The 21,615-nt window shown below is 42.7% G+C and overlaps 1 protein-coding gene and 1 long non-coding RNA gene across 3 annotated transcripts in view; both read right to left on the bottom strand.

The window, feature by feature from the left end:
• GLG1 (golgi glycoprotein 1) overlaps positions 1 to 21,615 on the bottom strand; it is a 62,348-nt gene that overhangs the window by 40,253 nt on the left and 480 nt on the right. For both annotated transcript variants that reach the window (XM_035117233.2, XM_035117234.2), the window contains exon 2: positions 38 to 70. In XM_035117233.2, the coding sequence (XP_034973124.1) occupies positions 38 to 70 (33 nt within the window). The remainder of the gene's footprint in view (positions 1 to 37; positions 71 to 21,615) is intronic.
• Positions 2,261 to 21,589, bottom strand: LOC132592319 (uncharacterized). The gene is made up of 2 exons (XR_009557762.1): positions 12,758 to 21,589; positions 2,261 to 12,387 (listed from the first exon to the last, which is right to left on the bottom strand). It is a non-coding gene; the product is annotated as an uncharacterized LOC132592319 (long non-coding RNA).

The raw sequence follows: 21,615 nt of genomic DNA, 5'->3' as shown, positions 1-21,615 counted from the left end.
AGCAAGTGCCAGCCCTACAGAAAAAAAGCACACTTACGTGGTTGCAGTCTGATGAGATTTCATTGTCCGGCTGGAAAAGAAAGAAAGTGACATAAATTCAGAGCAGGTCATGTTGCACTGTATTCCTTCCACACGAACAGGCACAAACTATTGTTTCAGAATAATGTGCATTATTAAATAAATGATGAAATCAGACCACAAGAGATTGTCAACTCACAGATTAAAGGCAAATTTATCTAATCTAATCCATCTCTGCTGCCCAGGGAAATGGCCTCGACTGAAAGGCAACAGTCATGGGATGTTTTGCTTTTTGGAACAGTGGTCTTGCATTGCTTTTGCAATACAGTAGTGTTATTTCATAAAGCAATGAAGTGTAGAGAAACCAGAGTCTTATAAGGCACACTAGAGGTTCCATCAAAGCAAAGCAAGTAGAAATTAATTCATGAAATATTTCTCATGACTTCTTCAGATCATAGGCCATCCAGAATTTTTTTTATCCTGTCCATGGGTCACAGTTCACAATTAGGAATTACAATTTTAAAGAGAAGTGCTAACAAAACCCTCTTGAATTTTATTCTGTTCCCTTTGGAGCAAAAGTCCAGAAGTTATGAAGTCTCCGCCCAGACAGAGTGGAACGGAATAAAAAGAGGCTGCATTAATTGCCCTCCACCCAGGCCTGCCTGAAAACTACCACTCACAGTCATAAAAGTCTCTGCTCAGCCAGAACTTCTATCAGAGCTCCTCTGGCTGCTACTTGTCCACTTAACTCCCTGCTTTCACATCACAAAGTGCCATATCTACACTATTACCCCTTCAAATCCTTCCGCAAAACCAATCTCTTTTGTAAGGTGTTTAGATTAACCATGCTCAAGTACCTGTAAGCTCGTCTGCTCACATTCACCAGCTTTTGGTGGGTAGGGACTTATTTGTTTATGACACTATGAAGCATCATGTGCACAAATGACTCCATATATTTATGAAATACTCATAGTTGTACCCATCCCTAATCAAAAGGCCAGAAAAACTACTCAGTCCCTCCAGCCTCACAGCTCCCCCGCCCCAAGCCACCTTGCTGCTAGTTCCAATGGAACTCATTCTGGCTCCTAGTCGGAAAGCTGATTGCTACTCCACAACAGCCTTGATTCTGCAAAACTGTAGATGCACAGGCGTCAGCTTCACAATGGGAGCAGCACAGGCTTCAGTGCGCCTCTCTCTGCATTTCCCCTCAACCTGAACTGGGTTGCTTGTTCTCTGAGCTTCCTTGGCAAAGGTCCTTCAGGTTGAGTTCAACCACTGTGCCTTCACAACTGCTTGTTTCTTCTTGCAAAGCAGCCATGTGATATCAGTATTTGCCTCAGTGGGCAAGACCCAGCACCAATATCTTGGAACACCCTGACCCCTGTGTAATTTTCAGCAAGAGACTCAGGTCACATCCTGCATTGTAATAATTCTTATGCAGCCCTCCTGGATATTTATGCACTGTGGCTGCAGAGATGAACTGAAGCACACTCATGCCTCTGCCACCAGCCAGAGAACCAAGGGCCACTCAGAGGCTGTACTCCCAGCTCCCAGAAAGAATCTTGACAAGGGGAAGAGGAACCTGGCCCTAGACTTCAGGCAGAGAAGGAGCAGCTTCAACAGCTTCTTGCCCTGGGACTGGAGAAGTAAGCAAAGGCCAAGGACACTCTCATGGCCCCGTCCAACAGCCAAAGGGTCAGGAGCCACCGGCTGCTTTCAAGCCAGGGAAGACCCGCCCCACCCAAACAAAGTGCCTGCTTTATTATTAATTTGATCTCCTTTCTCTACCTTTTCTCTCCACTACCTTCCTTGTATGTCTTTTGTCTTTTTAGTTTCTAAGCCAGATGACAAGGCCTGATTTTTTTTTAAAGATATCTTTGGCAGACAGTAATTGAGGGTCTGAAAAGTGGGACCAAAATACAGTAATAACATGATTTTTAAATAAAGTAAGCAAACAATCAATCAATCACACAAGCAGAGCGATGTTTTATGTTTGGTGCCTCAATGCACAATATTTTTGTCTCATTGCTTATCCTCCCAGTACCCTCACCAGGAAACACGCTCCAATCCCTTTCTGCATCAACAAAAAACAAATGAAGATATATATGACACATTTTCAGGTAGAGGTCATCCATAGCAACTTACAGGCAGTAAAAGCTTAAGTATAAATATCAGTATCACTATTGAGCAATATCACTATATCTAAAAGCAATACACTATTTTATTACACTGGCTAAGGCTCTGGGGGGGAAGAAAAGGAGAAGACCATTTCGTTTTCTACAGTCAACGCAGTGGGTGGAAAGAGACAAGCTTTATATAGCCTTTCAATGAGATCCATATCCCAGCAAACAGGATGTGGTATTTTTAAACGACAAAGGAGTCCACTTCTCTTAAAACAGCTTGCCATAAGCCTATTTAGCACAGAGAGTGTACGCAAAAAGAGTGCTCCTCTAATCCACAGTGGTCCTACTGAATTGTTTTTTGCTTCATCCAAGCAAGGCAGCAACAAAGCATTTTAGCCATGTGCCTTCTCATCTACTAGCAGTGTTCAAAATAAGCCGGCCTGATGCATCTGGATGAAGATGTCCAGGAGCCATCCTTGGCACCTAACATCTCCACCTGCCTGGCTGTGGGCTGCTGGGCAAAGCGGCAGCAAAAGATGCACATCTTTTTCTGCAGCGTTACCCCCACCAAACACCTGATTTGCCCAGCAGTGTAACAGCAAAGGATGTGTCTTTATTTTGCTGTCGCACTGCCAGATGAATCAGGTGTTTGGGCGGGGTAGAGCGGTAGCAAAAAAATGCATCTTTTGCTGCCATGCTACCCTGCAGACCCTGATTCTCCCCACAGGGTTTTTTGTTTTGTTTTTTGGTGGGGCTGCCTGGTTTGGTAGCAGGGCAACAACAACAAAAAATGGCACCTAGACGTTTTGTTTTGGGCCCCCAACCTAGGTCCCAGTAGCACATGGCTCCTAGCATTACTTTTTTTTAAAAAAATATATTTTTTATTTATTTTATAAGCTTAAAAATACAAAAAGGAAAAAAAACACAAACCTGAAAATGAATACAAGCATACAAAAAATATATAAAACCAAAACAACAACAACAAAAAAGAGAAAAAGAAAAGACTCTACTGTAATTATCTATCATATATTCTTACATTGTTGACTTCCTCCAGTACTTCCCAACTGTGTTACAATGTATATCATCTTTAGTACTTTCTACATCTTGTTTCCAATCTTATTTATAGGTTATATAAACATATTCTTCTCTGGTTAACTTCACTGTCAAATAATATCTCTTATTACTTCCTTAACATACCAATCAATTTTACCTTGACATTTATATCTAATGCGAACTCAACAATATAATTTTTCCACATATTTGAAATTTAATAGAGTGGTACCTCTACTTACGAATAACTCTACTTACGAATGTTTCTACTTACGAACAGAGCTCTGTCCGCCATCTTGGATGCGGTTTAGATAGGATTTTTTCTACTTACGAATTTTTAGATAGGGTTGTTTCTACTTACGAATTTTTCTCCCAATGCATTCCTATGGGATTTGACTTACAAATTTTTTCGACTTACAAATGTGCGTTCGGAACGCATTAAATTCGTAAGTAGAGGTACCACTGTATCTGTAAATTCTCGACCAATCCTCCTCTGCAACCTCCATATACTTCCAGTTCTTATATTAATTATTTCCAATCTTACATTTATTTTTTAAATAAACTTTAAATTTCTTTCAGTCTTCTTCCACCGACTCTTCCCTCTGGTCACGAAGTCTCCCGGTCATTCCTATCTCAGTATCTAACACTGTCTACTAGGATACACGGCCAAGCTAAGCTTTTTCTTTCTTTAAATATCAGCATAATTTTGTTCATACATCTTGACAGGACATATACCCCAAACCGGCAATACATTTTAACAATGGAACAGATACCTATATATAGCCCTAAGATCTTGTTCAGTGGTCTAGATGCATATTTAAAATTTATAGTCATCGACATCAGCAGTGGAAGGGCATGAGCAACCAAGCACCCAGAATGTTTCTAGCCCTGCCAAGTTAAGGTGAGTTGGTTAAAAAATGGTGGGATTTCCCTCAAGAAAAGCAAGCGAAAGGAAGAATGAAGCCAAATGTCCTCTACTAATTTTACATTAACTGAGATGCAACTTGGATGACTCTTCAAGCCCCTAAGAGCAATGCATGCTTACTGATCCTAGTAGCTTTCCTGAAATCACATAGCAATGGTCTCAAGAGGGAATCATGAACTCACATTGTTCCTCTAAAGCAGGAGTGGCCAACTCCCCTGAGACTGTGATCTACTCACAGAATTAAAAACTGGCAGTGATCGACCCCCTTTGGGGGGTTCAGTTCAAAGTTGAGCTTTTTTTAGGGAGGATGTCTTCCGTTGTACAGATAGTGCAACAATGGAGGGCAGAGTGAGGGGGCGGGGCTGGGTTCATGATCAAACAAAACCTCCCGGGGATCTACAAGTAGATCACGATTGACCTGTTGGACATCCCTGCTCTAAAGCATTATGGCTCACCAATGAGTTTTGCAGAGAAATGCGAGAGTGGGTGGCTTTTGTGCTGTTCCCTATGATACAAAAACCCATTGATATGCCCACTTTTGCCTCTAATTCTACCCACCACTGGCATACATCCCCTAATGAATGTGTCTCTCTGGATGAAAAAGGTTCCCCACCCCTGAACTGAAGCTTCAGTCTTCCTAACATTCCTCCACGGATTTATTTTCCAGCACCAGGCCTTTTAGACTGTAAATGTGAAGGCAGGTAATGTCTATTGTACAGATCTATAAGCAGCTCTAGAATCCTTTTGGGGTGAAGAGCAGGATAAAAATGTTTCACATAACCCAGGATAGCTCAGTTGATACGAGCATGGCTATCTCAGGATAATGGGTTCAAGCTCCACATTGGGCAAAAGATTCCTGCATTGCAGGTGGTTGGATAAAAAAAAACCTTGTGGTCCCTTTCCAACCCTATGATTCAAATTCAAAATTAGAAACTGTCTTCTTTCCTTCTGATAAATAAAAAAAAGAACAGAAGTTGGCAGCGTTCAACTGAAATCATAGTTCATCTTCCTTAATACAGATTGCTGAATCATTTTCTTTGAAATTTAGAATGTCTCATGCATTATTGTCCAAAGAAACCCCTAACTAGTATAAACAGGCATATTAATTTACACAAGATAGAGTGGTACCTCTGGTTGCGGACAGGATCCATTCTGGAGGTCCAGTCAGTTTCCAAGGTTTCTGCAACCTGAGGACCACTTCTGTGCATGCAGTGAAACCCGGTAAAATACTTCTGGGTTTGCCCCGCGCGCATCCCAAAGTTTACGTAACCAGAGGGTTATGTAAACGGAGGTACGGCTGTATTTTGGCATACTTTTATGAGTTAGGGCACTTCTGGGGACAGGTTGGCAACCTATATGCCCTATTACAAATAGATAACATTTTGGCAAATTTGTTGAAAAGGAACAATACTTATCCCTTCCAGCATCAAGTGGCAGCTTGCTAGCTTGCTACTAAGTTCTCTCAACTAGAGAAGCTGTGGTCCACTTCCTTCAAGATCACCCAAAAGATGCAGTCATTGAGCTGTTGCAGTTCATTAAGCCTACGCTAAATTAATCATAGTGACAAATTATCAAAAGGCAGGTGTGTTAGTCTATTGTGGCATTGCAAAGACCAACAGAATCTATGTGGCAAAAGCTTTTGTGGGCCATGGCCCACTCCAGCAGATGTGTGAAATGTTATCCTCAGTTGGTAGATTGTTCATGAAAGCTTTTATTATTCCATTAGCCTTCAAGATGCCACCAGACTTTATTTTTAAAATTAATTAGTTTAAAAGCCAGTCTAAATCAAATATTTTAAAAGGGAAAGTTTAATTAGAAAAGAGACATTGACCCACGCTACCCACATCCAAGTGACTGATAAGGCACTTCCAACAAAGAGTCATTGTCCAAATTGCCCAAAAAAATTCAGCCAAGGCCACAAAGGAAGCAGAGCACAAGGTAATGCAATAACAGCTTGGCAACCTTCTCGTGGAAGTCCCAGAGGGACCCTCAGCTGAGACTTCATGTGGCCAGAAGCCACAGGATTCTAGAAAACCTTACACTGATGAATCTCTCAACAAAGGCAACACTTGCCTTGCCTATGTCTAAAAGGGTTCATATTTCATTTAAGTGCCAAGAACAACCCAAGTCATTTGTTTGTGAGCACCTTACACTACTGCAACACTAATGAAGTTGTGGGTAAAGGCCTGGTAGTCCGTTAGATGGCACAACAATAATAATCCCTTGTAAAAGCAGATGGTGGGAGTAGATTGCCCATACTTTTAAAACTTTGACTATTACTCTCATCTCGGTACCTTCTCAACACCCATTAACTACTATTAAGGCTGATTTCAGACTTGAATGGGCTATTTAAAAAATAACTGGAATCTGGTTTTTAAACCTTACGAAGGTTTAACGAAGGTAAACACATTGAAATTAATGGACTGTTGTATTGGTGGTCTGCATGCAAAGAAAATGCATTTTATGTGGGGCTGCCTTTGAAAGTGTCCAGCAGCCGCAGCTTGTTCAAAATGTGACAGCCAGGTAGCTGATTAACCTCACTGTTGAAACTGCTGCACCAGCTCTCTATTTGTTTCCTGACTAACTGAAAAGGCTGGTTATGTGTGACCTTTAAAGTCTTCTGATTTATGAGCAAGATATCTGAAGGACCTCCTTCTCTCCATGTGAGCCTGCCTGGCTCATTAAGATCATCGACAGAGGGACCCTCCTGTCTGCTCCAAGTCCACATTTCTTTGTTGTTGTGCCTAGACTCAGAACTCCCTGCCTAAGGAGCTCTCATCAGCCTTCCACTGCTGCGTCAAGGCTTTTTTCCAAGGATGGGTCATACAGCTCAGCCTTATTGTTGTTGCTGTTTAGTCGTGTCCGACTCTTCGTGACCCCATGATCCATAGCACGCCAGGCACTCCTGTTTTCCACTGCCTCCCGCAGCTTGGTCAAACTCATGTTCATGGCTTCAAGAACACTGTCCAACCATCTCGTCCTCTGTTGTCCCCTTCTCCTTGTGCCCTCAATCTTTCCCAACAGCCTTATTATACTCGTACAAATCTATTCCATTGTTATTGCTGCTGTTTTTTAGAATCATAGAGTTGGAGGGGACACCGAGGATCATCTAGCCCAGGCATAGGCAACCTTGGCTCTCCAGATGTTTTGGAACTACAACTCCCATGATCCCTAGCTAACAGGGCCAGTGGTCAGGGATCGTGGGAGTTGTAGTTCCAAAACATCTGGAGAGCCAAGGTTGCCTATGCCTGATCTAGCCCAACACCCTGCAATGCAGGAATATACAGCTGCCCTTTCAGGGATCAAACCTGCAACCGCAGCATTATTAGCGCCACACTCTAACCAACTGAGCTATTCTAAGTGGTTAATTGTTAATGGTGTTTTTTGTTTGTGGCATTTTATTATTGTGTTAACTGTCTTAGACTGCACAAGGAAAGGCAGAATATAATATATACCGTACTTACTGTATATCCCACTGATTGCTCCCTACCACCTATTTACAGCAATAACTATTGTTTTAGTGACCTTAGAACTACCGGTAGCTACTCTTCAAATATTGGCAAATACTGGAAATTCCAACTGAAGTTCCTGTTCACCTTTTACTGTCTCAAAGCCCTACCAGATCATTTCATTAAAGCTTGGTACCCTCTAAATCAGGGGTGGCCAACTCCCAAGAGACTCACAGAGTAAAAACTGCCATCTACCCCCTTTTGGGGGGTTCAGGTCATAGCTGTTGATCTTTCTCTAGGAAAGACTCACTTTTTTGAGGGTGCAGGGCAAAAATGTTGAGCTTTTTTAGGGGTGACAAAGTTGTTGACCGTCTTTGGGGGGAGCCGCTGATCTACCACAGACGTCCCCTGATCTACCAGTAGCTCAAGAACTACCTCTTGGGCATGCCTGCTCTGGATGTTTGGACTAAAACTCCCATCAGCCCCAGCATTGGCACTGACACTCCTTTAGTAGGAGGAGTAGGCTCATGCAAGCAAGAAGACTGAAGGCACAGTTTTCACGGCTGTTACACTGAGCATAACTAATTATGCTTTTGCTTTTAGTAATGTCTTGCTCTGGCTTTCCTTTGCAAAGTCTTGCTATGAAATGAGATTTTACATACATTTGAGCTAGAAGGAGGAATTTTTCCCTCAGTCAGCATTTTCATTGTACAAATCCACCTGGATTGGCTCCCTCCTGTTAAGAACTCCAACATCTGTAACTGCTTTGAGATAAGCCATTTGCTTCGTTTTTTAAAAAGTGAACAGAACTTTTAAAAAGAGCTCAGTTAGCAGGAATCCCAAAGGACTGTGCTATGATAGTTCAGTTGGTAGAGCATGAGACAGGGTTAAAGCACCATGCTGGGCAAAAGATTCCTGCATTGCAAGCAGTTGGATTACATGAGCCCCACGATCCCTTCCAAATCTACAATTCTATATTCTATTCTGGTTAGAATATCAGGAGATACAACAACATGGATGCAAAGCAGCTCCCTCCTGCCCACTAACACTACCCCCTCACCAGTAAGATATACTTCTTGGCTTGACATTTGTTACATACATTTACTCTTCTTGTGGTTTAAATATGAACCCCATGGGTGCAGCACACAGCAGTTGTCAGTCAGTGGAACTGAAAGCATGCAAGTATACTATCTGGACTCCTTCCTTCAATCAACCCAGAGTCTTTGGCCAATGAGAAGCCGTCCCGATCAACATCATAGTGCAGATCCAAGACAACCCCAGCACCCTGAACTACAAAGAATACTCATGTAGGAACCAACAGGCAGCTGAAGTCTATTAAACTCTATTGGCAAACCACAGCATAACTGGAGAGCATGAATTGTGCAGAAAGAGACATACAGAGCAAACTACTCTAGACGGCCCAATCAAGCTAAACCAGCCACAGTGTTACAGGGAAAGAGGTATAGCCCAAAGCCATTAGCATCTAATTCTGCTAAAAAGATAGAAGAGCTGGTCAGTACCTTTCATGACTGGAGCTGCTTTTTCAAAAATGATTCAGAAACGTTAGCTAGTGTAGAATGTGGCAGCCTGCATGTTAGCAGGTATAGACAGAAATTCACATGTAGACCCAGGTTCACATACATAGCCTGTTTTGAAATATTAGCACTAGCTGTCAATTGGATTTAATCTGATTTTGTCAGAGAACATCTTCTCCCATACAAATCCACCAGTACATAAGATATTCTAATGAATTCAACTGCACGAAGCTAATATCCACTGGAAGTAGGACCTCCCCTGTTGCAGACCCGATTTTGTGAATTCTCTGCCAAGAAAACACCACACAATATCTTCCCTAATAACTAACAAACACTTTTACTTCAACTGGCCTTTGATCATTATATGACTTTGCTCCTGTGTTATCTTCATATTTATTTTTATTTAGATTGCATTTTGAGTTTCACTGTTTTCCTAGTTTGTGAACTGCTTTTCAAAATACAAATATTATATAAAATTGAGTATAAATGTTTAATAAAATTAAGCCAACACAAGGGCTCTCTTGCTGAGTTCTGCTGAGTACAGTACTGTAATCATAAATTTGTCAAGTAAGTAATAGCTATGCCTTGTCAGCTGCCATCTTACTGGAGAAACTGTCAATATATCTAACTAACTCAGAAATGACCTACCAGTATCTTGTCCTGTTCAACACCTCTGCACAGCACAGCACACTTTGTATAGAAGTCAGTGGATCCATCAATCACTAAATAGTGCTCAAATAGTCATGACAACCTGCACCACACTCTCAACAAAAGTCCTTCAGCAAAAAAGGAGAGGCATTAATAGTCAATACTTTCACTTTGGAAGATACTTGGATTCTCAACTCATTCATTAGCTGGAATTGTGAGGACACATGATCACTATATTCCTCAAACAAAAAACTCTCAAATCCAAATAATCACATATATCAATAAGATTTGCTGTGAGTTATAGAATCCTGTGCATGGACCAACCTGAACTCTGCAACTGTTGAAGTAGAAGAGTGCAGAAGGCAACTGTGAGAAAGGGATGGAGGAAGAATAGGAGGATGAGGAGGCGGCAGCAGAGAGGGTCATGGGGTTGGGTAGAGCCACAGGGCACCATGGAGAACATTAACTCCAACGTGAACCTGACGCCCAAGTGCAGAAGCTGCAGGAGCTGGAGAAGCAGCTGGAGAAACAGAACAAGCAGCTCCACATCCGCAGTGCCAGTGGAGCTCCAGGCAGCAGCCCTAAAAGGTTTCTTGGCTGCCTTTGCTGCCATCCCCTGCCACCACCAGGAGCAGCTGTCTGCTGCAGGGCTTGCCCAAACAAGGCCAGGCCCAAGCAGCCTCTGTTGAGCAAGAACAGCACAACAGGAAGCGGCCTAGCACCAGTGGACAATTCAGCAGCAGAGGGAGTCAAGAATGCCAGCCTCCTGGATTAAGTGGAGCCACTGAAGGCTGGAGCTGGAGTGGCTGGCCAGCTGAGGAGATTCACCTAGCTCACACTGTACCAAAAGACATGCCTCTTTTGGTGCTGGGCAAGCCAGGTGATCTATGGGACACTGCTACCCCGCAGACCAGCTGATTTGTGCAGCAGGCATGCTGCTCCGCAGACCAACTGTAATGGTGTGCATAGCTTCCTCACGAGTAAGTGGCTCCAACCCGGTGCTTGGTTTTTACAGGGTTTTATTAATATACATATGTACAAGACCGAGTATCATGTCTGATCCAGACAAAGCATGTCTGATCCAGAATCTGGAAACACCTCCCTTCGTGAACGCCTCCAGCATAACCCCCTAGGCACCTTGAACCTCCTCCTTTGGTCCCTCCTCTTGTCACCCCTCCTCTGCTGGGGTGAGGGTGCTGGAGGAGCGCTCTCTCCGCTAGAGCTGCTTAGCTGAGGGACCGGCTCTGCCCCCTGTGGAGCCTCCACCCCTTGAGTGCCTTGGTCCTTCCCCTGTAGCCCTCTCTCTGGCAACCTCGCCTCCCCTACATCTCTAAGGGTCAGCACCTCGTCCTGAGCCTTTGTCCCGCCTTCCGGAGGAAGCTGACAGGAGCTGGATGCTGGGGCTCTGACAGCGTCGGATAGCACTTGCTGCGCTTCACCGGACTCTCCGCTTGACCCCTGGTGGCTCCCTGACACCCACTGATTGCTCACGCCAGCCAGCCAGATGGAGATGTTAGGCACCAAACCTGGTGCCCAGACATCTTCATTGCCTCACAAAAGGCCAGCAGCCTGTCTTAAAATGCAACTGGCACCCAGCTACTTTTGAACGCTGCTTATACCTTCAACATTCTCATTCTAGTTCTCTTGTGCTGTTGTTAAAACCGCAAATCACCAACTCCAAGCCACAATGTCAGGCAGGTGACAGCTACCATTTTTTAAACAGATATCCCCTAGCATTTGCACATACAAAAATAGTGTTGACAGCTTAGAGTTTTCTTATTAAGCCATATAAATTCTTCTAAGGAAATCTATAAAAAATTCTAAAGAAATAAAGGCAGACACTCTGGGGACCCCTGCCATGACAAATCCCACTTTGCCAGAGTTAAGGTTGGGAAGAACATAGAAATCACTTCCAACCACAACCACCAATCCCAAGAAAGTGAATCAGCTTCACTCAGCTTCACCACCAACACACTTAAGGCCATGAAGACCAAGGATACAGAATGTTGAGAAACAACCTTTCTTCTCCCACTTGTTCTCAGTCTGCATATGAATAATTTATAACAGACACAGCTGTTCTAAGAAATCATGTGCACCTACTAAAAGTTTGGTTAAGGAAGAACAGTATTTCTCTGTACAATTCCTGCACAAAGGTGGAATCCAAATCCGTAACTTTTACTGCGTTTCCCTGAAGTATCTATTCAGCTCAGATTCTGTGGAACCTGCAACATACTGAGGGGAAAAACAAGTACAATGAGTTTTCTAGAAGACTCGTTCAGAGCATGAAAGCAAACACAGTTGTAACACAGTTCAAACTAGCTTAGTAGTGAAAAGGAATAGAACTGCCAGAGCATTCAAGTAACAGCAGTTAAAACACAAGCATGACTCATCGCCACAGCAATCTTTTACCCTATGGCAGAGAGATGCAGGGGTGGGGATTATCTACCTTAACTAATCAAACTGCAGTGCAGGAGCCTAGGGAAGAAGACCACTCTAATCACTTCCCTTCCTCCAAAGACTTAAGACACATCCTTAGAGTACACCAATCCCTTTTTGCTTCAGTTCATGCTTCTTACTCAAACTATACAAGTGTGAACATGAGAATCTTGTCCAGACTCTGCTGGAAATAGGTAAACTACCTGCTTAAAGGTAAAGGTAAAGGGACCCCTGACCATTAGGTCCAGTCGTGACCGACTCTGGGGTTGCGCGCTCATCTCGCATTATTGGCCGAGGGAGCCGGCGTATAGCTTCCAGGTCATGTGGCCAGCATGACAAAGCCGCTTCTGGCAAACCAGAGCAGCACATGGAAACGCTGTTTACCTTCCCGCTATAGCGGTTCCTATTTATCTACTTGCATTTTGACGTGCTTTCGAACTGCTAGGTTGGCAGGAGCTGGGACCGAGCAACGGGAGCTCACCCCGTCACAGGGATTTGAACCGCCGACCTTCTGATCAGCAAGCCCTAGGCTCAGTGGTTTAACCACAGCGCCACCTGGGTCCCTAAAACTACCTGCTTACTACATTTTTATTGGCAACTACCCATTAATGAGCCTTAACTAATGAGTTAAACAGCTATACTAACTGCTTAATGACTGAAACTCTTCTAGCGACACTGCTGCAAATCTCCAGGCACCATCTGCTCACTAAAATTTTCATAGTGACAGGAAGTTATCATGCCTGTCTTATTGCAGAATACAGGCATTCAAAACATTTTACAATGACACCCTTATTACAACAGTTAAACACGATATCAATTCAAGAACACCAGGCACATGTGCAAACACTTGCTGGAATCCCCTATTAAACATACACATATGTAAAGTTTTCCATGGAGCTTTTTTTGGACATACCATTTTGGCACAACAGCCAGGCTGGGATCAGCAGCCATTTGGCTCTACCTTCCACATCCCTGAACTGTCTCCTACATACCACCTCTGCATGCAACTTCATTATGTACCATTATGAAAGCTCTGGTGCTTGAATTTTTCTTTTTTGGATCATATTGGATCGTAAGCCATTTTTTAAAAACTGTCAACTACTTTGAGTGCTTCAATAGGCATTGCCAAAAAGCAACACCAGCAGTAACCAGTGGCAAAAGGCACTACCTACTAGCAGTTCACATAATGCTAAGAAAGGATTTGTTTAGCCATTGTGTGGGTTGCTTGCTGGCTGAGCCCAGCAGGCTGAAACATGGTTCATTTTCTGGCAACAAACCAAGATATGAAGCCTTGGTTTTTTGTTGGCTTATGAATCGTGGCTTGTTTTAATTATGGTTTGGCATTATGTTGATATCAGACAGCCTTGCTTAACTATGGTCGGTTTAGCCATCCAACCCCAAACACTCACCAAGCTACAAAGGCAACAGCAGCAGGGAAATAAACCAAGCTCTGGAAAAGCAAGTCGTGACTTGTTTGCTCATCTATGAGACAACTCTTAAACAAACTATAGCTTAGTGTTATGTAGGAAGGCAGTAACAACAATCTTTGTTTTTTGTACTTAGCATAAGTATCCAACTCATTGATTATTTTCTTTCTTATTCTTACAATGTTAATGCTTTAAAAGTCTTGATCAACACTTAATTGGTTAGTTCACTAAAGCAGTCACATTCCAATTTGTAATAACAACATATGTAGGTTTACTTTTAAACCCAGAAAAGTTATTGCAATATGTAAGAGGCATAATAGCACATTTTAGCACAGAGAAGAGTGGCAGGGGGCAGAAGACAAAACTCTGCTATGGTAATTTATCATTAATGCAATGCTCCACTCCTAATCTACCCAAGGACAGCAATTCTGTTGAGCACTGATGTTATGTTACTCCATCCCCTTCTGGGATAAAGGTGGTATTTACAAGTCATGCACTCCACCCATAACTTCACGGACACAAATGAAGTCAAGGGTTTCAGGCTCAGCTAAACTAACTGAGAATCACTGCAAAATATTCACCTTTTTTCTTGAAGTCACATGACACCTGCAAATTTTACTAACATTCTATTTTCACATTCACCTTTCATCAGTTCATTGTCCATCTGGTAACAAGACTTACACATATATTATTTATGTCTACTCAGAAGTAAGTTTCATTGGGGACTTACACTGGGGCAGCAGTCCACACAGTTACCTGAATGCAATGGGACTTAAAAGAAGGGCCAGTGTACTATAATGGTTAGGGTGTTGAACTATGATGTGGGAGACCAGAGTTCAAATCCCTACTCGGCCATGAAGTTCATTGGGTGACTTTGTCCCAGTCACTGTATCTCTGTCTAACCTACCTCACAAATTTATTGTGTGGATAAGTTGGGGAGGGAAAACTATGTGCACCATGAACTTCTTGGGGGGAAAGGTGGGCTATAAAGCAGGCATCTCCAAACTGTGGTCCTCCAGATGTTTTGGCCTACAACTCCCATGAGTCCTAGCTAACAGGACCAGTGGTCAGGGATGATGGGAATTGTAGTCCAAAACATCTGGAGGGCCGAAGTCTGGGGATGCCTGCTACAAAGTATAATCAATTTAAAAATATATTATTTGAGCTTATTGTTTTACCTTTCTCTTAGGACAATTGTTTCTCAGAGTACTGTAAATAAATATGTACAACTCCTTTAAGATAAAACATGCCAGACTCACTGTTCAAGATGCTTTGCACTCCAGAGGTACATGCCAATAGCATGGTAATGTTTCTAATGGACTAATGAATTTTCTGGGCGCCTTTCTGGAAGGTTCTGTTACTTATTGGCAGAAGTGGGCAAAAAAAGCACTCTGTTCTACCAGAAGGTACAGGACAGTATCCAAGCAAAAGGCACACTGACCCAGCTCACACTTAACATTTTTGGTCTGTGTTCTTGGAACAAGCAATGAGCAAGAGCATTCCTTCCCCCATCTCCTCTCACATTCCTAGCTGCAAAACAGAGTTTTTCTGGTTTGTTAAAACCAGTCTTCCTGTTGCAATGTAATGGAGAAACTGTGATTTAACAAAACAGTCTCCACTGGAGGTTGTGATAAGGAAGCACTTATTTAAGTTTGTTGCTCTTTTCCACTTCAACAAGCTATACTTTGTTGGACCAGGAACATTACACCCAAACCTGGAGAACACTCTTTGATTAAGTGGCTTATACATTTTCTAAATAAACTAGTTCAGTATGTAACAATCCAAATACTTCAAATTCCAGACAAAGCAGGATCCTGCACACCACAGAATGGTGGCTCTATGAAGATAACAGATGCTGTCAAAACCAGTCTACACCCATCACAAATATTACACATATCAGGTTATCTACTGAATTTAAAGCAACATGACAGCTCTTAACACACACAAATCAGATAGCAGCACAAGAAACACTTAGGCTAAAAAACTGAACCCTCTGGATGACATTACAATTCAACAGAATTTGATGATGCGAACAGCGTTCAAAACTCCCATTGTTCTAGGCATGTTTTGCAATATGGAAGTTCATTAGCGTGAACAGTTTTTGAGCTCTGGGTGCAGTACTGCTCCTAAGATTTCAGATTAAAACTGCAGAGTGGAAGGAAAGGAGGACCTTTTTCTGCCTCCCCACTTCCAGCCACTCTTTAAAGACTGGAGAAGAGACCCTCTTAAGAATATTAGGGGGGCAGGCAGGGGAAGCATGGCTTTGTTTTTTGCAGTCTTCAGATGAGGACTAGACCATGTGAAAAATGAATATAAGATTTTAGCTGCAGTTCACTCATTTTCAGCTTTGTATTGTTATTTAAAAAGCGTGCCTAGACATTCCGTTGTTGTGCCAATAACCTAGGTTCAAGGTGCCATTTAGCTCCTAGCTTTCATATCTCAGATTTTAACAGGGGATGCAAATGCATCTACACCTCCAGGCTCTAAATGGAATAGGCAAAAGGAAAGGACAGCCCACCAAGGAATCCAAGCAGAAGTGTCGCCTCTTGTCAAACAAGCAGTATCTTCATTCGCTCTAAAAGTTCTTGTAAACCACAGAAGAGGCAGAATCATCCAACAGAAATCAGAGCTATATCTCAATGTGCTGAATGAACTAATAGGCTTCTGCCATACCACTACATCACCAACTCAAGTCTGCTTACATTAATTTCTCACTGCTACACTACCTGCGGGGTGCAGGTGGCGCTGTGGGTTAAACCACAGAGCCTAGGGTTTGCTGATCAGGAGGTCGGCGGTTCGAATCCTGCTACAGGGTGAGCTCCCGTTGCTCGGTCCCAGCTCCTGACAACCTAGCAGTTCGAAAGCACGTCAAAGTGCAAGTAGATAAATAGGTACCACTCCAAGCGGGAAGGTAAACGGCGTTTCTGTGTGCTGCTCTGGTTCACCAGAAGCAGCTTAGTCATGCTGGCCACATGACCCGGAAGCTGTACACCAGCTCCCTCGGCCAATAACGCGAGATGAGCGCCACAACCCCAGAGTCAATCACAACTGGACCTAATGGGGTCCCTTTACCTTTACTTACATTACCTATCGATTTTTAACTGATGATACAAGACAAGAAAGTGAGAAAGTAATGTAACATTTTAAATGTTTTTATGCCATAGAAAAAAGGGTTTTAGTCCCCCCCCCTTAAATTAAGGGTATGAAATTAAAATGATTACAGCACAACCCAGTTGGAAGTCCCACTTAGTTCAATGGGCCTTAGAGTCAGGTGTATACAGTATAGGATTGCTGTACAAATGATAAAACAAATTTGTACAATGTAGCACAGAGTGGGAACAATATAAACTGCAAAAATATGTTACTAAATTGAAGCTGCAATGTTTTACAAACTATGCACACCAGTCTGGAGTAAGCATTACTGAATTCAGTAGAATATACGGTAAATCAGAAAACTGTAAATTTAAAAGGAAGGCAATTACTCAGATGTAGAAATCTGTAATCCCCAGTGTGTTCATGTGGAAGTAGTAACTCCATGTGTCTAACAATATTCAAAACTTTTCACATACATTTTAGTAACCCATGCAACCATTCTTTAAGGCAGGTGAGTATATCTCTATATTGCAGGTGGCTGCTGGTGAGTGTGTGGACATCCCTATAATATAATCAACAAATCACAGTATTAATTTAGCAACAAAATTGTCTATTTAGCTAAATTATGTACCCATTATCAGTAGATAACATATTGTGACATACATAAGCAAGCACTTTGACTCTGCACACTCCCCCAATGAAGGCTGCAGCACCCTCTAGGAGTTTTGACTGTGGAGACCTAGAGTTATGTCTGTGGCTTATGAAACTTTACTTCTCTGATACTGCTACATCTTAAAGCACATTCATACAGAGAACTAAAGAGCACACCTGTACAATAAATACTCAACAAGTGTCAGCTACAATTAGTTAGGCATAATGACTAAGAGACTGAGCTATCAGTAATCAAAAATCCCTAGTTCAATTCTCACCTCTGGAATAACCTCACTAGGTGGCCTTAAACAAGCCAGTCTCTCAGCCTTAGTCGCCTACTTCACCCCCACCCTACACACTCCATCTGCTTTACAGAGGATAATAACACGGTAATATTACAAGCTTGTTGTAAGGATTACAAGTTTATAAATGTGAAGTGCTTTAAATACCTTATAGCTCTACAAACACTAAGAATTAGGCCACAATCCAGAGAGGCATACATACCACATTCTGCAGTGTGCTTGTTCATGCTGAAGATAAATTGACAATGAATGTCAACTCACAAAGTTCAGTTTCTGAACTGCACACCAAGCAATGACACCAAGAGATAGGAAACCATCCAGACATAATTCATCCTTATTCAGGCACAGTACCTGTGCACAGAGGGACAACTATGGGACCCTGTTTCCACTCCTCAGCATTAAAACAGTATGCTAGGCCATTAGATCTGTGGCTGTGCATGCTTCCCGTGTCTCAATCCAACCCTGCAATGCAGTCTAGTTACTTAAGTTCAAGCCAGGAAGGATGTTGAAGGAATATACAGATGTGACACAGAACTCCTGACCCCTGCAATACTGCAGCTCACAAACCAAGGAATGAGGGGATGAGTGGGAATGGTGATTCGTTCACATGGCCTTCACTTACGGTAGTTTGGCTCAGCCAGAAAGTGAAACACTTCCTGAATCCAGGAACTTCCCCATCTATAAATGCACTGCTAAACAATGAATTCAAAAATTCAAATTCAATGTTAATGTTAATGCCACAGCATCAGGTGACTGTTAGGGCTCTTTATCTTTTAATTTAAATAAGTAAAGAATCTCACTTTAAAGAACAAACTATGTTTCAGTAATTTATTTAGAAAAGTTTATAAACAGTTTAATTATTAAAATATTGGGGGAGGGTTCACTTTTAAAATATATCCCCCCAAAATCTCACAACCAGCAACCTTTAGGCAAATATGAAGTTGAGTCAAGTAGAGAAAAAGGAATGGCAATCTAACTGCATTCATTAGCAGAGCTCAGAGGCCTCCGATACATCAAGATGCTTGAGGTTCTACCCCCTATGCAGCTACACACACACAGAGGTATGCCCTAGAACAGGCATGTCAAACCTGCGGCCCTCCAGATGTTTTGGACTACAATTCCCATCTTCCCCAACCACTGATCCTGCTAGCTAGGGATCATGGGAGTTGTAGGCCAAAACATCTGGAGGGCCGCAGGTTTGACATGCCTGCCCTAGAAGATCTTATTTCTGAATATCCATGAAAAAGATTCTAAGCCATCTGATGGTATGGTATTGAACCCTATGTTTAGACATACTGTACTATATATTGGTTCGTAGGTAAAGTCGACTTTCAAAGCATAATCACTTGCAAGCTTGCAGAAAATTTCTATGCACATTTTCTCACCAGGGTTGGAAGGTTCAACTGATATGCTCTTGCTTGGACTTCTCCCAGAATCAGCTGCATTGCCAGAAGTGCCCAATGTAGCTCTAATGTGATGGGACAGTATATCTGAATACAGTGGTACCTCTGGTTACGAACTTAATTCGTTCCGGAGGTCCGTTCTTAACCTGAGGTACCACATTAGCTAATGGGGCATCTCGCTGCTGCTGCTGCTGTGCCGCCACCACACGATTTCTGTTCTCATCCTGAGGTAAAGTTCTTAACCCGAGGTACTACTTCCGGGTTAGCGGAGTCTGTAACACGAAGTGTCTGTAACCTGAGGTGTTTGTAACCCGAGGTACCACTGTACAATCTTTAGAAGATTGTGGGAAACAATCCCGTACTGACTTAGGTTGCACTGGGATCAGTGTGTTTGTTCTGTTTGATCTAGGGTTCTCAGAGCTTCCTAAACTTAGAGCTTCCTAAAAATTCCCCACTTCTTATGAAAACACACAGAAATAGCCAGACAGAGACCTAAAATAAACTTGGTTAATTTCTATTCAGAGGAGGTATCTCAAAAAATGACAATGAGCAGGTGTTAAGTCATTTATGAGACTTGTGCATCCTATATCGAACCATAGAAACACAGATAAGAATTTCAAGTTGAACAGCCTAAAGGACAGGCCATAAGCCAATCGTAAAGCATGTTTTGTGTACAGTTAGCAGGGCCAGCCCAGTCCTCAGCAATTCCAGGTAGGTCTGGAAATGTCCTCTATATGAAACCCTGCAAGACCCCACTGCCAGTCAATGTAGACAATACTGAGCTAGACAGAGTAATGATCTGACTCAGTATAAGGCAGCTCCCTCAGTTCCATTTTTTTTTTGTTTACAAGCAATAACTTATGTAACAATCTAGTAACTCCAGCTAAACTTACAACAATTTCTATCAACAGTAACAACTCTGAATTCATGCATTCCTGCCAAGCTAGCTAACCTGAAGCTGGAAACAGATTGTCAACCCAAGGTTGATTCAAGAATAGGTATATTACATGCTGATAGTGAAAACAGACCCACAAATGACCCAACACAAAATGCCATACTCACTATGGCAAGAGATCAATTACTTTTCCCATACGTGTCTCAAATTGCAAACTATTATTTATTCTACAGCTGCTAAAGTGAACCTGTAGTTGACTTATGATTAAAAGCCACAAGTGTTACTAGCCTGACCGCACACACATACCTATATTAGTCATTTGTGGCACAGTATGAAAGAAAAAGAAAGCTCTTGTATTAACAAAAGCCTCCCTCCATGCACAAATAGAGGAGATTCTTGTCGCAAGCAGCCAGGTAAGGAGTTTTGCCAAACCTGAATTATAGGATCAAGCTGTCTACCTCTGTTGGAATAGAAAAAGCAGGATTGATTCACTTTAACACAACTCAACCAAATAAAAAAAATCCTTCCAGCAGCACCTTAGAGACCAACTAAGTTTGTCATTGGTATTGAGCTTTCGTGTGCATGCACACTTTTTCAGATACACTGAAACAGAAGTCACCGGACCCTTATACTGTATATAGTGAGGGTGGGGAGGGGTATTACTCAGAAGGGTGGTGGGAATGGGTGATTGACTGACTGATAGCTGTTAACGACTGCAATTGGTCCTACAGGAAAAAGCAAGGGGTGAGATGGCTAAAAATAGCTTTATCATGTATAATGAGATAAGAATCCAATGTATTTTATTCAGACCAGGTCTCTCCATGGTTTTAAGCTTGGTAATAAGTTGCAGTTCAGCAACTTCTCTTTCCAGTCTATTTCTGAAATTCTTTTGTAATAAGACAGGTACTTAGGGATCTTGTATAGAATGTCCTGGGAGATTCATGCACACGAAAGCTCATACCAATGACAAACTTAGTTGGTCTCTAAGGTGCTGCTGGAAGGAATTTTTTTATTTTGTTTTGACTACGTCAGACCAACACGGCTACCTACCCGTAACTACAACTCAACCAGCCATGAAGGTGTGACCAAAAGACAATCCCTACTCAAAAAGTACCCAGCATAAGCTTTATCTTCAATAACATCACAATGGGGGGGGGGAACTATCATGATAAGTGTATTCATCTGGGCAAATTCCCTGAAACAACAACATTTTCTCTCTCTCTCTGCTCCCATCCCCGTTTTCTTTTAAACTATGAATGCCAGGAATTGGCAACACCGCTGTCGGCAGGCCTGCCTGAGCCAGAAAACGGGCTCTGCCCACAGAAGTGCCCTCGCTTTCCTGTTCCCTTGAAAACAAGGATTTGCTCCTGCGCCAAGAGGGAAGGGAACTACTGGCGAAGGGGCTCCACAGAGCTATGCATGCGCGCATGGTCCTGGGCGCAGACCTCCATCCTGGGCGCCACTTCTTGGTTACACCGGAGAGTGACGGAGGACAGAAGTAAACCTGGGTCAGATGCAGGTTTCCTAGAATTGCCAGGAGAAGCTATGTGCATTGCTCCGCACCTGGGCTGGCCTCTCCCTGCAGCCGTCCGCCGCAAAAAAGTTGCTCCATGGGGGCCCACTGCCCTCCCCCTCCCCCCCCCGGTCTCAGTTTCCCCAC

This window comes from Zootoca vivipara, chromosome 6 (assembly GCF_963506605.1).
Source record: "Zootoca vivipara chromosome 6, rZooViv1.1, whole genome shotgun sequence".
Taxonomy (NCBI): domain Eukaryota; kingdom Metazoa; phylum Chordata; class Lepidosauria; order Squamata; family Lacertidae; genus Zootoca; species Zootoca vivipara.
Note: the sequence above shows the minus strand (reverse complement) of the source record. Positions and strands in the feature narration are given on the sequence as shown.